Raw genomic sequence first — 17,307 nt, forward strand, 5'->3', positions numbered from 1 at the left:
CTCGAGGTCTATATCCCGGATCACATTGGTAGCTGTCATCTCCTCGCCTGAAGGCAACACTACTGAATAGGCTATGTCTAGCCCGATGGTCTTGACCTTGAGAAAATTAGCAATGGTCTCTGAAATGAAGGAATGAGTAGCCCTTGAATCTATCAGGGCTTTCGTAGCTGACCCCGCTATAAAAATTCTTCCTGAAAGTTTGGAACATCAAGCTGAAACCAAAAATCTCAAGAACTATCCTATAGACATGCAGAGGCCAAAGTTCTTTTAACTTATATTCCCAAAATAATATTGAGTAGAGCATACAATCCTATCGCAGTTCTAAGTTCAAAAAAAATCTTAATCCCGGTTTCCAAAATATTGAAATTCAAATATAAACTTAAGGCTTAAATGTACCTGTCATAAGCATGGTCTCCGGGTTCGTTTTCGTGGCATGGAGAGCAAAAACTCTGCCTTGGGTAGGCAGATTCCTCTGAGGGCACTGCAGCACCATGTGGTCTGGACTGCCACACTTGTAACAATTTCCGGAGCCAAACCTACATGCTCCAGGATGGCGGCATGAGCACTTGGGACAGACTGAGCGCTCAGATGGCCTCGGGACTGCGCGTCCCTACTGCTGCTCCTGAGGTCTTCCTCTGTTCCTGGGCGGGCCATGATACGGCCTCTTGTTCTGGTGCTGCTGCTGAGGTGGAGGGCGGTGTGGTACCTGAACTGGTCACTTCCCCAAGCGATCCCTCTCAATGTCGATCAGATCCTGCTCTGCAGCCAGAGCTCTAGAAACAGCAACTTCATAGGTAGTAGGGCCAGCCACCCTAACATCACGGCGCAAGATCGGCCGTAGTCCATCAAGAAAGTGCCTCAGCTTGGCACCCGCATCATTCGCAATCAAGGGCACGAAATGGCAGCCCCTCTCAAACTTACGGACAAACTCCGTAACAGTCAGCTCTCCCTGTCTCAGGGTCATGAACTCCCTGGTCAAACGTGAACGCACCTCGTGAGTAAAATATTTGGAGTAAAATACCTCCGTGAAGCGTGTCCAAGTCAGCGTAGCCAAGTTCAGGGCTACTGACGCTCCTTCCCACCATAAGCGGGCATCTCCACTGAACAGATAGGTGGCACAGCGTACTCTGTCTACATCTCCAAGCTCCATAAACTCAAAGATAACCTCGAGGGACTTGATCCAGCCCTCGGTAATCATGAGGTCCGTCATCCCTGAAAACTCCTTAGGGCGCATCTTCATGAATCTCTCATAAGTAGCCTCAGGCCCGGTTGGTGTAGCTGCCACAGCGGCATTGTTCCCCGCAAACTGTGTGAAGAACTGGTTCATCCCAGCTAACATCTGGGCATTCATATCAGGAGGAGCGGGTGGAGGTCCCTGCCTCTCTTGTCTCTGAGCATTCCCGTCCTCATGACGGTGTACACCACCACCTCTCGGGCGTCCAACCTGGCGTCTAGGAGGCATACTGTTCCATATAAAACCCATATGTAACTAACATGCATAATTCCATAATTTATTTTAAATAAACACTGAAATAATTAAAGAATCTGAATGTAAAATATTTCATGGAGGCATGGTGTTAAAATAATTCATGCTTTAAATAAAATGCTGAAATGTAAAACTTACAGACCGAAGACGTGGCTTCGTGAGCTTCTCGTGGTCAGTAGTAGTGTAACCCTTTACAGAACCATTGCTTTGATACCAACTGTAGAGGCCCGAAAATTTGTGCTTGAAAATTTGCATTAGTACTGCCGACCCAAGCTAGCTAAAAATGAGGTCCTCGGGTTCCACTACTGCCGACCCAAGCTAGCTCACTGGTCCCCGCCCTCGGCCCCGACTTCATCAGTACCTACAACAATCAAGTCTAGTGAGCCTAAAGACTCAGCATGCATATATCGTAAATAACGAGTAAATAATATAGTAAAATTTTCATGGGAGTAAAATTATCATGTCATGAGGCATAATGTGAAAATAACTTGTCATTAGCAATTATAATACGTGCATAACTGAACTGAAAATCGTAGTGAAAATGTTTGCTCCTTGGAGTCCTGTACTGAAATAGCATGTAATAATTTTCTGGTGAGATTATGGTCTATGCAAGTGGTCCCTGAACTGAACTGAACTGAGCTGACCGATACTGGGGACCGGACCGATACTGGGGATCGGATTTACGTCTGATCAGACTACTGCCATAGTACTGGGTGAAACAACTGAACTAACCGGTAACTGGTGACCGGACCGATACTGGGGACCGGATTTAATACTGATAGTAAAGTGACCACAAGCAATATCGCATAAATCTCAAAATGAATATTTTTGCACGTAATATAATTAGATAACATCATGAAATATGAACAATTCCGATCTTCTTGCATTAAAACCATGTACTTGCGATATTTAAAAATTACCTGTATTACTTTATTGAAGAGTGAAAGAAGATATAAACATTCCTTGGTTTGTTTTGACAGAAAACAAACGAAACAACGACGCGGCGTGGCGGAGACGGAGTGCTCTTCACTTTCTCACTTAATTCCTTTAAATTAAGCATGCACCATAATTATTATAATAGCGTAAAAATCGTAAACGTGATGCATGAACATTTAAAAATATCATGATTTGTGCTCAGGGCGCTGCTAGGACCAAAATCTCACCCCGGGTGCAAAATGACCATTTTGCCCCTGGAAACCCAAAAATTATAGTTTCAACCCTGGACCTCTACAATTGACCCGAAGCTTACCAAACTCCTTAAAATATCCCAAAAAAATTTTAAAAATATTCATAGCCGTAAACTCGAGCCCAAAAACCAACTTAATTTATTTGTTTTAAAAACTTGGACCGGGGTCCCGGTTTTAATCCGAATCGATCCACAATTTACCCAAATCTTCTACAACTTTTACCATATCATTGAAACACTTAATAGGCCCTAAAACAATGTCATTAGTCTCCCTAAAACCCACGGCAAACTTCCAGAACATGCTGAAACTTCTCAGCTCCTTCTAAATTCACCTCTCGTACATTTTTTTTTCCAAAATCTCGCACTAACCATTTAGCCCGACACGCCAGCCCTGGACCAGCCCACCATGGACCTAGGATAGACCCTAAAGAACCTACCAGACCCATAGAACCAGCCCCATGCAGCCTACATGATGGGAACGAGAGCTAGAGCTCGAGATCACCCCACCCGAGTTTCTCCTTCTAAGTGAGCAGCGGCTATTCAGCGTTTCCAGCGATGGTTGGCCTACTCAAGGCCATGACTCAGACCCAATAGGGTCTGGTCCACACCATGGTTCAGCCTTCGCACCGCCCTTTCCACCTCCTAACCTCACCACATCGCCCAACCGAACACAACCTAGAACATGCCCCTCGATCTCTCACTCTACAGCACACGCGGATGATTTAAATCCTCAACCCATATCTTGACACTAACGTCTGTCACATACCTGCCCTAAACCTGCAGTCCCTTGCACATGGCATCAAAGAAACGTGAGTGACACAAAGAAAAGTGCAACAAATAAACTTAAATCACTACCGAGGGACATTCATGCATGGACCGAAAGATTTACTCATTTAAACACACATGTCTCATATAAATGGCGTGAGTGGTGCAAAAGGACAAGGATACATGCGTGCCTGATGTTTCTCTGTGAAAGAAAATAGCAAGGAGACACACGCCGAATCAAGGATGGAGGCACCGAATTTGTTGAGCTGCAAATCACGAAGAAGATGGCCAATTGGAGGAGGTGGGCGGCTGATACACCTTTAGGTTTAGGTTTAATGATATTTAGGTGCTAATTATATAGATAAATAATAGGTAATGGTTGTTTTTTTTAAAAAAAATAACAATTAATGATTTAAAAGCTAATTAAGCCCAAAAAGTTTACAAGTAGACCCAATAAAACCAAACGCACTACCGAAAAATATATCGTGTTGAAATTATTTTGAAAATAATAGCCGAACCAATAAAAAGTCTCCCGATTCGATAAAATTTGTGTACCGTTAAAAATATAATCATGCGGGTAAAAATACCCAAAAATTCCCATTTCTGAAAAATACACTTAAAAACGTTCCCACTTAAATAAAAAAAATATATATATCGAGTAATAAAATAATTTTCCTGAAAATTCCCCGGTCTCCGATCCTCGTTCGAGCGTGAAATGCACCAAGAAATCCTAATGCGTGAACTTTTAAAATTTCGTGGAATAAATCATATCATGCGTGAATTATGCATAAAATGCATAAAAATAATTATAACAAATTAATGAGATAAACATGCTAAAGTACCACTTCTTAAATAAGTCTTTATTAACTTATTTCAATACTCCATCTCCGTCTGGCCTCACTTATTTAACTGAAAGGTAACACTTAAAGTACTTCGTAAAATAAATAAATTTAAAGAAAAGAATTTAAATACTCATGCAATAAAAAAATCATTTTAATTTAAATATTAAAAATTATGCATGACTTATACGTAGTCTAAATTACGGGTTCTACATGAAGTATGTTGGCTGGCTATTGATTCTCTTTCTAGGGAGGAGGCAAGAGAAGTCCGCCAAAAATTTTCAGAACAAGGGAACCCATTAGCTTTTAAAGACTTGCCTAAAGTTATTTTGAGGTACTGAAAGCTATTTTTTTTAATAAATTGCCTCCTACGAAATTGGATTGCAAGGTTGATAACCTGTTTCTACTTGCCTCCCCACAATTAAGATCCCTACCGAGTACCGAATGATATTATTACCGTCAATCCATAAGCTATATTGCAAAAACGAAGTGGACTACAAATTTTCCTTGACAATCAGAAATAATTTTCTTTAGTCTGCCTGTCCTCACAGCTCTTTCATTTGTCTCTTCACCACCCATACTTTACCCCCTTTAAGTTATCAATACCTTACTTGTTGATTGAATATGGTGATATTTGGCGCCTTGTCATAATATCTTATTTTTCTTATTGAATTTAGTTTTCAATTTCTACTTCTTTGGTATTCCCTGCTGTTGTTCGAGTTTTCTCTTCAAAATTTTTTTTGGATTTGTTGGTCACAAATATATACCAATTGGGAATATCAATCGCATGCTATGTGAGTTAATTATAATTCCATTTATGCGTGCATGATAAATATTTATGGCCGTGTGTCCTTTTTGTCTTGTCTGGACTTTCTATTGGGCTTCTATTTCTTCCAAGAGATCAATAATATCCCGTCATTGTGAGTGCTGTATCTTTGTATAAATTTTATGGGAATTTGGGGATGATACTTTTCTCCATCATTTATCCTTGCCACTTGACGAACTTTGGTTCAAGAAATCGAATTGATGCACAAGTGCTAGAGCATTTAAACCCAACTGACGTTTCTTGTATCATGAACTACTATCTATCATATTCCCTAAAGGGTCTTGCTTGTTGGAAATCGTTGCTGCATTTTCCTAAAATGTAATCCTTTTTCTATGCTGTATCTTTCTACTTTGATTTTGGGTATTTAGTTTTATTCCAAATGGCTTTTCTGTTTCTTGTAGAACATAACTTTATCGAATCAAATGGTTGGTTATTTGTCCGCCGTGCACAAATCCTTTTCCTTTTGATGAGTTTTTCTTTGGTTGATTTTCAAATTTCTTTTCAGTCTCTCCTTGGCTTTAGGCCTTCATATTACTTTTGTTTCTCTTCTACATCGAGGAAGTTAGACTAGAATTTGTGGTTGAGGAGTTTAGTTTAATCGTGTATAGAAACACAGTCAACATGCAGGAAGACAGATTCTTCATATCGAGAGCTAGAGGCTAGAAAAAACGGTTAAAAGATCTAGAGAAAATATACACGGATATGTCTATGCAGAAAGAGTTACAGGTATCAATATTTCAGAGAGTACGTTATACGCTTCATTTTTTCCTTGTTTCGCTGTAGGGTAATCATTTTAATGTATCATTGGTGTAGAAAAGGGGTAAGAAACGCAAACTGCGTGAAGATGAAATGGTTAGTCCCACTTCAAGACCCGTGTATAAATGGCGACAGGAAAGGAAACGTTTAATAGAATACTTATATAACGAAGATTTCTTGAATGAGAACCTGAGGAGGGGACGTGCAACAATATCATGTAGTCATCTGGGAAGCACAATTTTTGTAACTGTGTGGAAACTGCGTGATTTTTTAATCAATACAACCGTAAACGTTGAACCATAATTTTTCTGTGACTGATGTTGGAAACAAAAGTATACTTCAATGTTTTCATAACCGGATCACCTTCATAACCGGACCTGTGATCGAATCGAAAAACACATGTTGAATTTATGGTGTGACTGAAAATTGTTATATTATATAAAATAATAATATAATATTATAAATAATGAAAAAGATATAGTTACCGATATAGTGATATTTCATGATTTTAAGTTCCCAAAAATACTCTGCCATTAGAACAGTCAGATCCATCAAATTTCACTGCGAAGAACTACAATAATGTGTGTAAAGTTTATAGCTTATATTTTCATTGTCGAAATTCTTTTCCATAAAAATATAATAGAAAAAAGTGGGAAAATAGAGTGTTGTTTTGAATGTTTTATATATATATATATATATTTAGAAAACTAACATTTAAAAATATGTTCTATTTAGATATATGTGTAATAAAAGAGTTACTTTGGAGAGAGTTCAAACAAGTTTTATGATTTATGCATAAGTTTTTAGGTTTGCTACCTTTTGCTATGACAAGAGAGCAAACTTGGGCCGCCACACATCGATTTGGTATTTAAAGAATTCGGTGATGAACCCAAGTTGGTGATTTATTGTTAAATTTGATCGTGAATTATTTAGTTCTGGCCATATTGATAAGTTGTTTTTGATACTGGGTGAGAAAATTGAAGATGAGGCATTTCTAGATTTGATAAAAAGGTTGTTTGAATGTAAGATAGTCAACATTGAATTGGGTGGGGTTTGTTTAGGCAAGGGTCTGCCTCAAAAATCTGTCTTGAGTTCGATGTTGATCAATGTTTACTTTAATGGGTTTGATAAGGAAGTTCAAGAATTACTATTAAACACGAATAAAGAGATTCCTAAGTTTGTGGAAAATGATCTTGTATCGGCTGAAAGAGATTCAGACCATGTTTTTTATAAGCCATTGAAGATTTATGTTGTCCGATTATTTCATGAGATATTGATTGTTACTTCAGGAACAAAGATTGATGGCTTTAGAATTGAAGAATAGAGTAGTGAAGTTATTAGAACGTGATTTGGATTTGAGTGTGGATAAACTTACAACTGCCATTCATAGCGCGGTTCACTACAAAAAAACGGAAGGCGTAGCGACGGTTTTAATAAAACCATCGCTATTATAGCAAAACCGTCGCCTATTAAATTTATCGACAATTTACTAACACACTTCGCTATAATAGCGACGGGTTTATTAAAACGTCGCTATATTAGCGACGGTTTTTCATCAACCGTCGCTAATATTGCGACAATTTCACAAATCGTCGCCCATGTGCGACGGTCTTGTATTCTACCGTCGCTATGTTAGCGACCGTTTTCAATCAACCGTCGCTTAATTTTAAAGACGACGAGTTTTATCAAATCAGACGCTATAGAGCGATCGTTTAGATAAACCATCGCTTAATTTGATAAGCTACGGTTTTCATAAAACCGTCGCTATATAGCGACGGTTCAAGCTAAATATAGCGATGGATTTTACGAAACTGTCGCTAAATATAGCGACGCGTTTTTAAAACCGTCGCTAATATTAACGACGGTTTTGTATAAACCGTCCCTTAATATTAACGACGGTTTCTTAAAACCGTCGTAAAAATAGCGACGGTCTTCTTCCAAAGAACCGTCGCTATAACCGACGGGAGTTGAAAAACCGTCGCTTCTAGAATGCGACGCAGCCGGATCGCGAAACCGTCGTGAAATCCGTCGCCTTACCCTTTTCATGATCTAAATAATAATTCCAAACTATAACAAAAGAATCATTAATATTTTCAATATCAATCTTCATAGTTTAATCTAAAAATTAATGAAACTCTAATCAAATAATTGCATGCACAATGATATTAGTATTATTAAACATTAAGAGACCTGAAGTAATTAAATTTAATGTCATTATCTAATTTTTATGTAACAAAAATCAGCTCAAACAAATGATAAAATATTTTATTTTGTTTAATAAAAAATATCGCCAAAGTCTATTTTTATAAAATTTGTGGTTCGTCTATAATTATCATATGCTAATAAATATTTCTTTATGTTTATAAACCAAATTAATCTTTTAAAATATGATATCATCTCTAACAATTTCATAAATTTAAAATAATAAAATACTATCATATTTAAGTAATTATTCTAGTTAATTATAAGAAAATCATATAAAAATTATTTCTAAATTTTTTAATATAATATCAAGATTTTGTTTTTTTTTTATTTCTGTGATATCATAATTTTGTGTGTTGTGTGTGTATTTGTATACTCAATCAGGAGTAGGTCTCTTGTGAGACGAGTCAACCCTACCGATATTAACAATAAAAAATAATATTCTTAGCATAAAAAGTAATATTTTTCATGGAAGATTAAGAGATCCATCTCACAGAATACGATTCGTGATATCGTCTCACATAAGTTTTTGCACTCAATCTGGAAGCCAATTTGCATGATTGAATTTTAGTTAGTTTAGAATAATTTTTTTGCCACAACATAAAATACTTTTCATCAAATCAAGATTCTCTGCATTGGTGTCTCCTTTAAACCCTAAGCCTTCACCGCTTTCCACAGGCGAGTCTTCTGTGCTTAATAATTATTTTGAATTTGGTGTAAATACGAAAGAAATCCGTTGTTTTTTCTGTACCGATAATCTTCGTTGTTTCACGGTTAAATTATTTAAACTCAAGATTTTTGTTAGCCCTTTATGTTTTCTGTAGTGGTTTTTGCCTTTCTAAAGTGCGTAAATTGATTTTAAAGTTCTGTGAATTTTTTTTGCTAGCATAAAGATGTCGTCTTTAAGGAATGCTATTCCAAGAAAAGCTCACAAGGAGCGCGCTCAGCCGTAAGTGTGATTATTTTTTGGGGCCATTAATTTCTTTATTGCCCGTTTTGAAATATTTTGACGTATATTTCCGGTTAACTCAATTGATGATTTGTTGTGTGTACCAGGCATTTGAGAAGGAAATTTGGGCTGCTCGAAATACATAAAGATTATGTCATTCGTGCACGAGCCTATCACCAGAAGGAGCAGACTTTACTGGTAATTTCTACTACCCTTCGTCTTATTAGTTTTGGTAGCATTTTATGAACTAAATTTTGCGAGTTATTATTTTATGGAAGTCGCTTCTGCATGTTTATAACAGAAACTTAAGGAAAAAGCAGCATTGAGGAACCCAGATGAATTTTACTTCAAGATGATTAAAACAAAAACTGTTGGCGGAGTCCATAAACCTGAGTAAGCTGGAAAATTTTAATTTTATGAGGTTATCTGTTCTCTTTTGAGGATATTTATTTGAGTGTAATTTGAATATTAGCTGTTGAATGTGGATTTTGTAAAGGAGCCAGGCTAATAAGTACACTAACGAAGATCTGATGTTGATGAAGAACCAAGACATTGGATATATTTTGCAGAAGCTTCAAACTGAAAAAAAGGTTTTATTTTAGAGTTTCTGGTTTTTTGGGTCGCGGATTCTCGAGATAGCTGTCATGCAGATTCTTTATTCTGAAATTTAACTTTTTGGATGCAGAAAATTGAAAGACTTAATGGTATGCTGCATTCTCTTGAAAATCATTCATCATCCAAACATGTTTATTATGCCGACAACAGGTGAGTGATCAAGCCCTTTTTCTGCTGATTCTTGATAGTTTTCACACCCATTTTTTAGAGTAGTCAATTTCATGTTATAACAGTTATGTCACCACCAAAGTTTATTCTTTTCTCATTATTAGATATGGTCGCTTCTGATAGCTCAATTAATTTATTTCTTCAAAGTCATTTTATTCCCTTCTGCTTTAGAAAGAACGTCTAATATGTAATCTAGGCAATTAAGATAAAACTATCCGAAGGCCAATTTCAAAAGTTCAATGACCAAGGGGCAATGAGACTGTCTTCTCTGTAACTTCTGTTTGAATCACTTGAATTCCATGTTTACACTTGTGTGTCTGCAAATGAAAGATTTTTTTCAATCCAAGACAGTGATTTGGTGGTAATGTACTGGTCACACAAAGTATTAATGCATAAAATGGTGCAGGGCAAATATTGCTTAGTAGTATAGCATTTTTAACTTAGTAGATATTTTTGTGTTTCATGAAGTATGTTGGCTGGCTGTTGATTCTCTTTCTAGGGAGGAGGCAAGAGAATTCCGCCAAAAAGTTTCAAAACAAGGGAACCCATCAGCTTTTAAAGACTTGCCTAAAGTTATTTTGAGGTACTGAAAGCTAATTTTTTTAGTCAATTGCCTCCTACAAAATTGGATTGCCAGGTTGATTACCTGTTTCTACTTGCCTCCCCCCAATTAAGATCCCTACCGAGTACCGAATGATATCATTACCGTCAATCCATAAGCTATATTGCAAAAACGAAGTGGACTACAAATTTTCCTTGACAATCAGAAATAATTTGCTTTAGTCTGCCTGTCCTCACAGCTCTTTCATTTGTCTCTTCACCACCCATACTTTACCCCCTTTAAGTTATCAATACCTCACTTGTTGATTGAATATGGTGATATTTGGGGCCTTGTCATAATATCTTATTTTTCTTATTGAATTTAGTTTTCAATTTCTACTTCTTTGGTATTCCCTGCTGTTGTTCGAGTTTTCTCTTCAAAAACTTTTTTGGATTTGTTGGTCACAAATATATACCAATTGGGAATATCAATCGCATGCTATGTGAGTTAATTATAATTCCATTTATGCGTGCATGATAAATATTTATGGCCGTGTGTCCTTTTTGTCTTGTCTGGACTTTCTACTGGGCTTCTATTTCTTCCCAGAGATCAATACTATCCCGTCATTGTGAGTGCTGTATCTTTGTATAAATTTTATGGGAATTAGGGGATGATACTTTTCTCCATCATTTATCCTTGCCACTTGACGAACTTTGTTTCAAGAAATTGAATTTATGCACAAGTGCTAGAGCATTTAAACCCAACTGACGTTTCTTGTATCATGAACTACTATCTATCATATTCCCTAAAGGGTCTTGCTTGTTGGCAATCGTTGCTGCATTTTCCTAAAATTTAATCCTTTTTCTATGCTGTATCTTTCTACTTTGATTTTTGGTATTTAGTTTTATTCCAAATGACTTTTCTGTTTCTTGTAGAACATAACTTTATCGAATCAAATGGTTGGTTATATGTCCGTCGTGCACAAATCCTTTTCCTTTTGATGAGTTTTGCTTTGGTTGATTTCCAAATTTCTTTTCAGTCTCTCCTTGGCTTTAGGCCTTCATATTACTTTTGTTTCTATTCTACATCGAGGAAGTTAGACTAGAATTTATGGTTGAGGAGTTTAGTTTAATCGTGTATAAAAACACTGTAAAGGCCCGTATTTCGTATTCATAATTTTGTGTAATTATTAAAAATTTTCTAAATAAATAAATAACTTGCCTCATTTATAAAATAAACATGTAAATAATTTAAACTTTAAAAATAACCGCGGAAGTCAACGTAATATTTCAAACAACAATTTAAAAATAATCCAACATATTAAAATCGAGTTTGAAAGATAACAGGTGCATAAACTAAAACATGAGGTCCTCGGGTTTACTACTGCTGTCCCAAGATCGCTCACTGGTCTCCGCCCGTGGTCTCGGCCTCATCAATATCTACAACAATCAAGTCTAGTGAGTCTAAAGACTCAACATGTATATATCGTGAATAACAAATAAATATGTCGTAAAATCTCATGCAACTTAAAAATATCATATCATAAAGCGTGCGGTGATAAACGTATCATGAATAATTATAACTACATGAATATCTGAAAATCATACATAAAATCTTTGCTCAATAGAGCTCTGTCATATCATATCATAATTTTCTGGTAGAGATAATGTTTCGAAGCTAGTGGCCCATAACATAACGTAAGCGCCTGATCAGACTAAACCACGGTATACTGGGCGGTAGAGATCACCACAGCCCTTGGACTGGATCACCCTACCCATACATAATTATAAACCGGTCGTAAGTCACCGGGTGGAGAGGTCCTCGGTTGCGCCTACCGACTTCCAAACCCATAAGCATAAGGTGGCCACAAGACATATAGCATATATCTAAAAAATAAACATTTTATATTTTTATGAACGTAATATAATTATAAACTTATTTTTACTGGATGGATTGGATCGCTCCCAGGCTTGCTGCGACTTAATTCTAATACTAACCACCGAGGCACATGCGTTGCGTGTGTCATGAATATATTGAGCTAATATATTAAACATTTATGATATTACAACAACATGACACCGAAACATTTTGTACGTGAATTTTGAAAGACAATGGATTCCGAAGCTTAAATAAATCTGTCAAAATCAATTTGTTACATTATATGATATAGGTTTTGATCATAAAAGATTTATTCTTTTGAAGTCTTAATATCATCTCATTTGAAATAATGATAAACTTTAACGTAAAAAAAAGTAAACAAATACTCAAATGTTTTTCAAAAAAATATCATAATATCATTGAACTAAAATTTATTGAATAAATATAAAACATCAAATTTGTCTCCTAAATTCAGCTAACAAATTGAACAAAAACAATTAAAGCTGTATTTATCTTTACACATTGTATGCATAAGTTAAACCCTCTCTGTTCCAGCGTATTAATAGTTCTGCTTGAGTAAATATAACGAAGAACCTCAAATAACACTTACTATTCCTGGAGCAACACAACCAGCTATCTTTTAGAGTTCAACACAACCAAATAAAAAAGATTAATTTTTATACACTAAAATGAGGAAAAAGATATGAAAATTGTAGTTTGAAATTTTATTTCTTGAAGAAATTACAGTTAAAGAAATATGTAAGGTAAACACCTACTCTAAAAGTCCATTATTACCAAGTAAAAGATTTCAAACTACATTTTTAGGTTTTTTTTTATTTTACAAATAAATTAAATTTGCAAGCGAACCAAATAGCTTATAAGGGGTAAAAACTTTACTAAAAAGAGAAACGGATAAAAATCAAACATTTGTAAAAATATCGTGGAGTGAGTGAAGTGGATCACCCAGATAGCTGGCAGAAAAACAACTTTACCATCTAGTTTGATCTTTCATCAATCTGTAGTAAAAAACATTTTTATATCTAATTTCCTTTCTCTTTAATTTTTTATTCTATGAATTACATTTCTTAATGGTTTTCTAAATTTTATGTTACGTTCAGTATGTGAAACATATATTCTAATGGTACTTATCACAACTTAGCACCTGAAGTGTAAGTATATAATGCAATGCCTAATTTGATTTTTATAAAGTGCATGTATTTGCTCATTGAGTATTTACCTTAATAATGGTTGTATATTAATTGAGTAAAATGCAAAGAGTGGCAACAATTTACCATTGCCCATGAATGAAGAGGATGGTCAATCTACCACCTCATCGTAATACTCATAGATCAAGCCAACTATCTTCACAACGTTTCTTCTTGTTTTGTGGATGAGATGTTGATGAATTTTGTACTTTATTTAGAAATGTTACTCCTCATTCCCAGAAGAGGAACAATTTCCCCATCTTTAGATTGGAAAAACGTATTGAAAAACGAAAAGAGGTAGATAGTTTAAATACATTATAAATTGGTTAGAAATTGAACTTTTTGTTTATTGAACCTTGGGTGAAAATATTGTATTTTGAAGTTGCTAATCAGTTCTTATGGAAGACATAAGAGAATAATAATCAGTTCTTATTGAAGATAGAAGAAAATAATTAGTTGGTAATCCACAAAGAATCAAAATATTAATTACACAAAAAAAGAAAAGAAGAATAAAGATCCAACAATTACCTGAATATTTGAATTTTTTAGGATCTTTATTTACCAAACAAATGGTGAATTGAGCAAAATAACTCCATCCTGTTCGTATGGAAGCGATGCTTAATACAAACTTCGAACCACATATTAATTTAGTGGAAAAAATGATCACAAACATCACCATACCTGGAAGAAGCTTGTCATGATTGGCCACACAAAGAAACAAAGAGAGATGGTTGGAAACATCACAGTCTTGTGGGTAAATCAAAATATACCTATCAATCAAGGTTAAAGTACATTATTGTCATAGAAACTTTCACTTTCACTATTTCACTGAAACGATATATTAAAACACATATAGAAAATCAAAACTAAAAGAAACTTTGACAATAGAACATACCATTTGTATCTGCCAACCTCAAATGCATTGCTCCGGAGTTCTCTTTTGGTTATTTGTGAAAACTTATCAATCTTCCATGTATACTTTCCATATAACTCCGAAGTTTTTGGTCCTGTAGCATAAGACAATAATAATAACAACCTCATGACAGTGAAAAGGATATCACAGGTGACATTAGGATAAATACTTGAAGCATAAGCAACTAATCCACGGATGTGACTACAATGCAAAAAAAAAGTCTGACCTCTTACCTTTATACGAAACCACAACACTCGATTAGCTCGTGTAGACAAACAAACCACTCAACATGAGGCGATATAAAATACTACCATCCAATTATGTACACATGACTCTCAAAGTTAGTTTCTGAAATTTTTATGTATATAATAATTCTGATTTAGAAATTTAAAGATGAATACAAATAAACTAACGTTTACCCTTGAAACAAACATATCATACCGGAGTTGCTCGTATAATAAGATCCAAAGGATTTCTCACTGAACAAAATGGATATAACCAAAACCGAACAGATGAAATCACCATACAAAACCAATTAAATCCACTCGAAAACCCATTTCCATTCTTTCCTGTATTGGGTCCAAAAATTGAAGAGAATCGTAGAAAAAAATTATCAACTGTGAAGATCTTTTTATTGGATTCTCCTATATTATTATTACATGCTAAAGGGGAAATGCTATAACATGTGTTTAAATAGTATCGTAAAACACACACGGGTATCATTCGGTGTACAGACCTTCTATTTTCAAATGTAATTACTGATCCAAAAGCACACAAACAGATCTAGAGTCGATTAAGGGGAAGAAGGGAAAAAGTTGAAAGGGAAAATATATATATTTAAAAAAATACACGATAATCGCAGATCAAACCCGTGTAAATCTTCACATCAAACACAATTTCCTCTTCGTGGGTCCGCCATTGATTATCATATATATGAGTTCGACGGTTTTGAAAATTCCGAATATATTTTATGTAGTGAGATGGGTTGGGGACACCGATATAATCAAATTAAATAGGCTCATCATTAACATGTGAAAACTGAAAAGCTCAACATAATTACTGTTAGCCACTCAAACACATACACCCCTCCATGTCTGAAACTCTTGCAACAATACATACACGAAATGATTTCAGATAGTTTAGGAAACAAATTTACTGTCCCAGATACTGCAATCCAATGGAGATGAAAGAACAGAGAATTAAAGCATGTAAGAACTCAAATGGAATTTCACAAAACAATTGAATTTCCCGAACAATTGAATTTCCCGAAACCCAAAACAAATGAATTTCTCAAACCCAATTTGGATTTCCCGTAACAATTTTGGTGTTTGAAACCCAAAACAATTGAATTTCCCGAAACCCAAATTCCAGAACATAATCTGTATTTGGATACTTTAATTCATTAATAATTCTTCACAGAACATGATGAATCGGATGCATTCAGAAAGTTGGGTATACAAAAATGTTTGCCGAAAATATTGAAAAAACAATCCATTAGAAATTAATGAATTATACATATAATCAAAAAAGTACGCATGGTTGTTTTAAACAAAGAAAAGTATAAGAATTAAACTTCAAGAAATGCAACTCAAGAACAAACCTTTGTTGGCCTGTGGAAAGTAGCGGGCCCATTGGGGAAGATCCTCACTGTAATTTACTATAGGACAGTAGCCTTCGGCTTCTCTGTTATATGTACATCCAGAAAACTGTGTGATGTTGCAGTGAATTTCCCGCAAGCTAATCAAGTGGGTTATTCTTCAAAAGAATTTGAAACTGGTTGCTGCTTGAAGTTGTGCGACTGTTTCTGAGAGAATCTATTTTCTGAGTTGGATTTGGTTGAAGAAGAGAGGAACGTGGGGATTTCAGAAAATCTGATATGCGATGGATTGGAGTGAAGAAGGAAGGAACGTGGGGAGAAAATGAAAGGAGATGCGGGGGCATTTTTGGGAAAGCAAAAAACAGACCAAGATACCAATACAGTTTTTATATGGGCTTTAACTTTAATAAATATTAAAAGATATGTGACACATGCAAATAATATTATCTTGAATTAAACTTGACAATAGAACCAAAAACGAGACGATTAGGACCAACCACTTGATTTTCAATCATGGTATTGTATCAACCCGAACCAACATTAAACCGATGTTTAACCATGATTAAAAATACCCCAAACATACTGAAAAATATGCATAAGAACTGAAAAATACGAAAATAGGTGAAAGGAATCCAAAAACATAAAACACTCTTTCGAGAGTCACGAACGGCCAAAAACATGACCTTTCGAACTCATTAAGGTACTGTCAAGTCCAAGGCCATGGGCTAAAAGCCAACAAAGAACTCAAACAAGCACCAAAACCAAAGCTCAAAGCTGCTGGAAAAGTGCAGCAGTAGCAGTTTACTTGTTTGTGGTGAAAATCCTGAAATAAATGACTATGGGCTTGAACCACCGCCCAAGGACTCTTACCAACATCTTAAGGCATGGCATGGACCATGTCTAAGAGCTCAAAGCCTGGCACAAACCGAGCTAACACCTAGGACAATCACAGCTCAAAACCGAGGGAGCCAATTTCTGTATAGTGTGATGTATTGCATTGTTTTGTTATCTTGTATCGTTCCAATGGCCATTTGAGCGTCCATGACTCGATTTAGACATGATAGAGAGTTGTATGAACCATGGCCTCAGGCTAGGAGCCAAACACAATTCATCCAACACACAAAAACCGAAATCACACTCACACAGAATCTGAAAAGGGAAAACCGAATGACTCTTGCATTGTTGATTTAAAAATCTGATGGCTCCTTGCACCAAGCTTGTAAATACCAATTTGGTCACACCCTAGACATGATAAGGGAGGGTCCTAACCTTGGCTACAGTCCCTAGCACAGCCAAGATTCGAACACTCCACTTAAACAACTCAATGGCAGAAACCGTGTCTCATTCTGCACTCAAATAAAAAGTTGCTGTCATTTCTGCA

At 35.7% G+C, this 17,307-nt stretch overlaps 2 protein-coding genes across 2 annotated transcripts in view; one reads left to right on the plus strand and one right to left on the minus strand.

Annotated features, from left to right (window-relative positions):
- LOC140803129 (probable U3 small nucleolar RNA-associated protein 11) overlaps nt 1-17,307 on the plus strand; it is a 59,887-nt gene that overhangs the window by 32,740 nt on the left and 9,840 nt on the right. The window contains exons 2-7 of the mRNA XM_073158821.1: nt 8,947-9,009; nt 9,117-9,207; nt 9,311-9,402; nt 9,506-9,599; nt 9,695-9,774; nt 10,292-10,375. Of these exons, the coding sequence (XP_073014922.1) occupies nt 8,954-9,009; nt 9,117-9,207; nt 9,311-9,402; nt 9,506-9,599; nt 9,695-9,774; nt 10,292-10,375 (497 nt within the window). The 5' untranslated portion in view covers nt 8,947-8,953. The remainder of the gene's footprint in view (nt 1-8,946; nt 9,010-9,116; nt 9,208-9,310; nt 9,403-9,505; nt 9,600-9,694; nt 9,775-10,291; nt 10,376-17,307) is intronic.
- On the minus strand, nt 11,609-14,763 carry LOC140803130 (TNF receptor-associated factor homolog 1a-like). The gene is made up of 4 exons (XM_073158822.1): nt 14,312-14,763; nt 14,098-14,186; nt 13,945-14,013; nt 11,609-11,772 (listed from the first exon to the last, which is right to left on the minus strand). The coding sequence occupies exons 1-4, from the start codon at nt 14,455-14,457 to the stop codon at nt 11,735-11,737; spliced, it is 342 nt and encodes a 113-aa protein (XP_073014923.1). The 5' UTR covers nt 14,458-14,763; the 3' UTR covers nt 11,609-11,734.

Source organism: Primulina eburnea, chromosome 10, assembly GCF_022965805.1.
Source record: "Primulina eburnea isolate SZY01 chromosome 10, ASM2296580v1, whole genome shotgun sequence".
NCBI classification, from domain to species: Eukaryota; Viridiplantae; Streptophyta; class Magnoliopsida; order Lamiales; family Gesneriaceae; genus Primulina; species Primulina eburnea.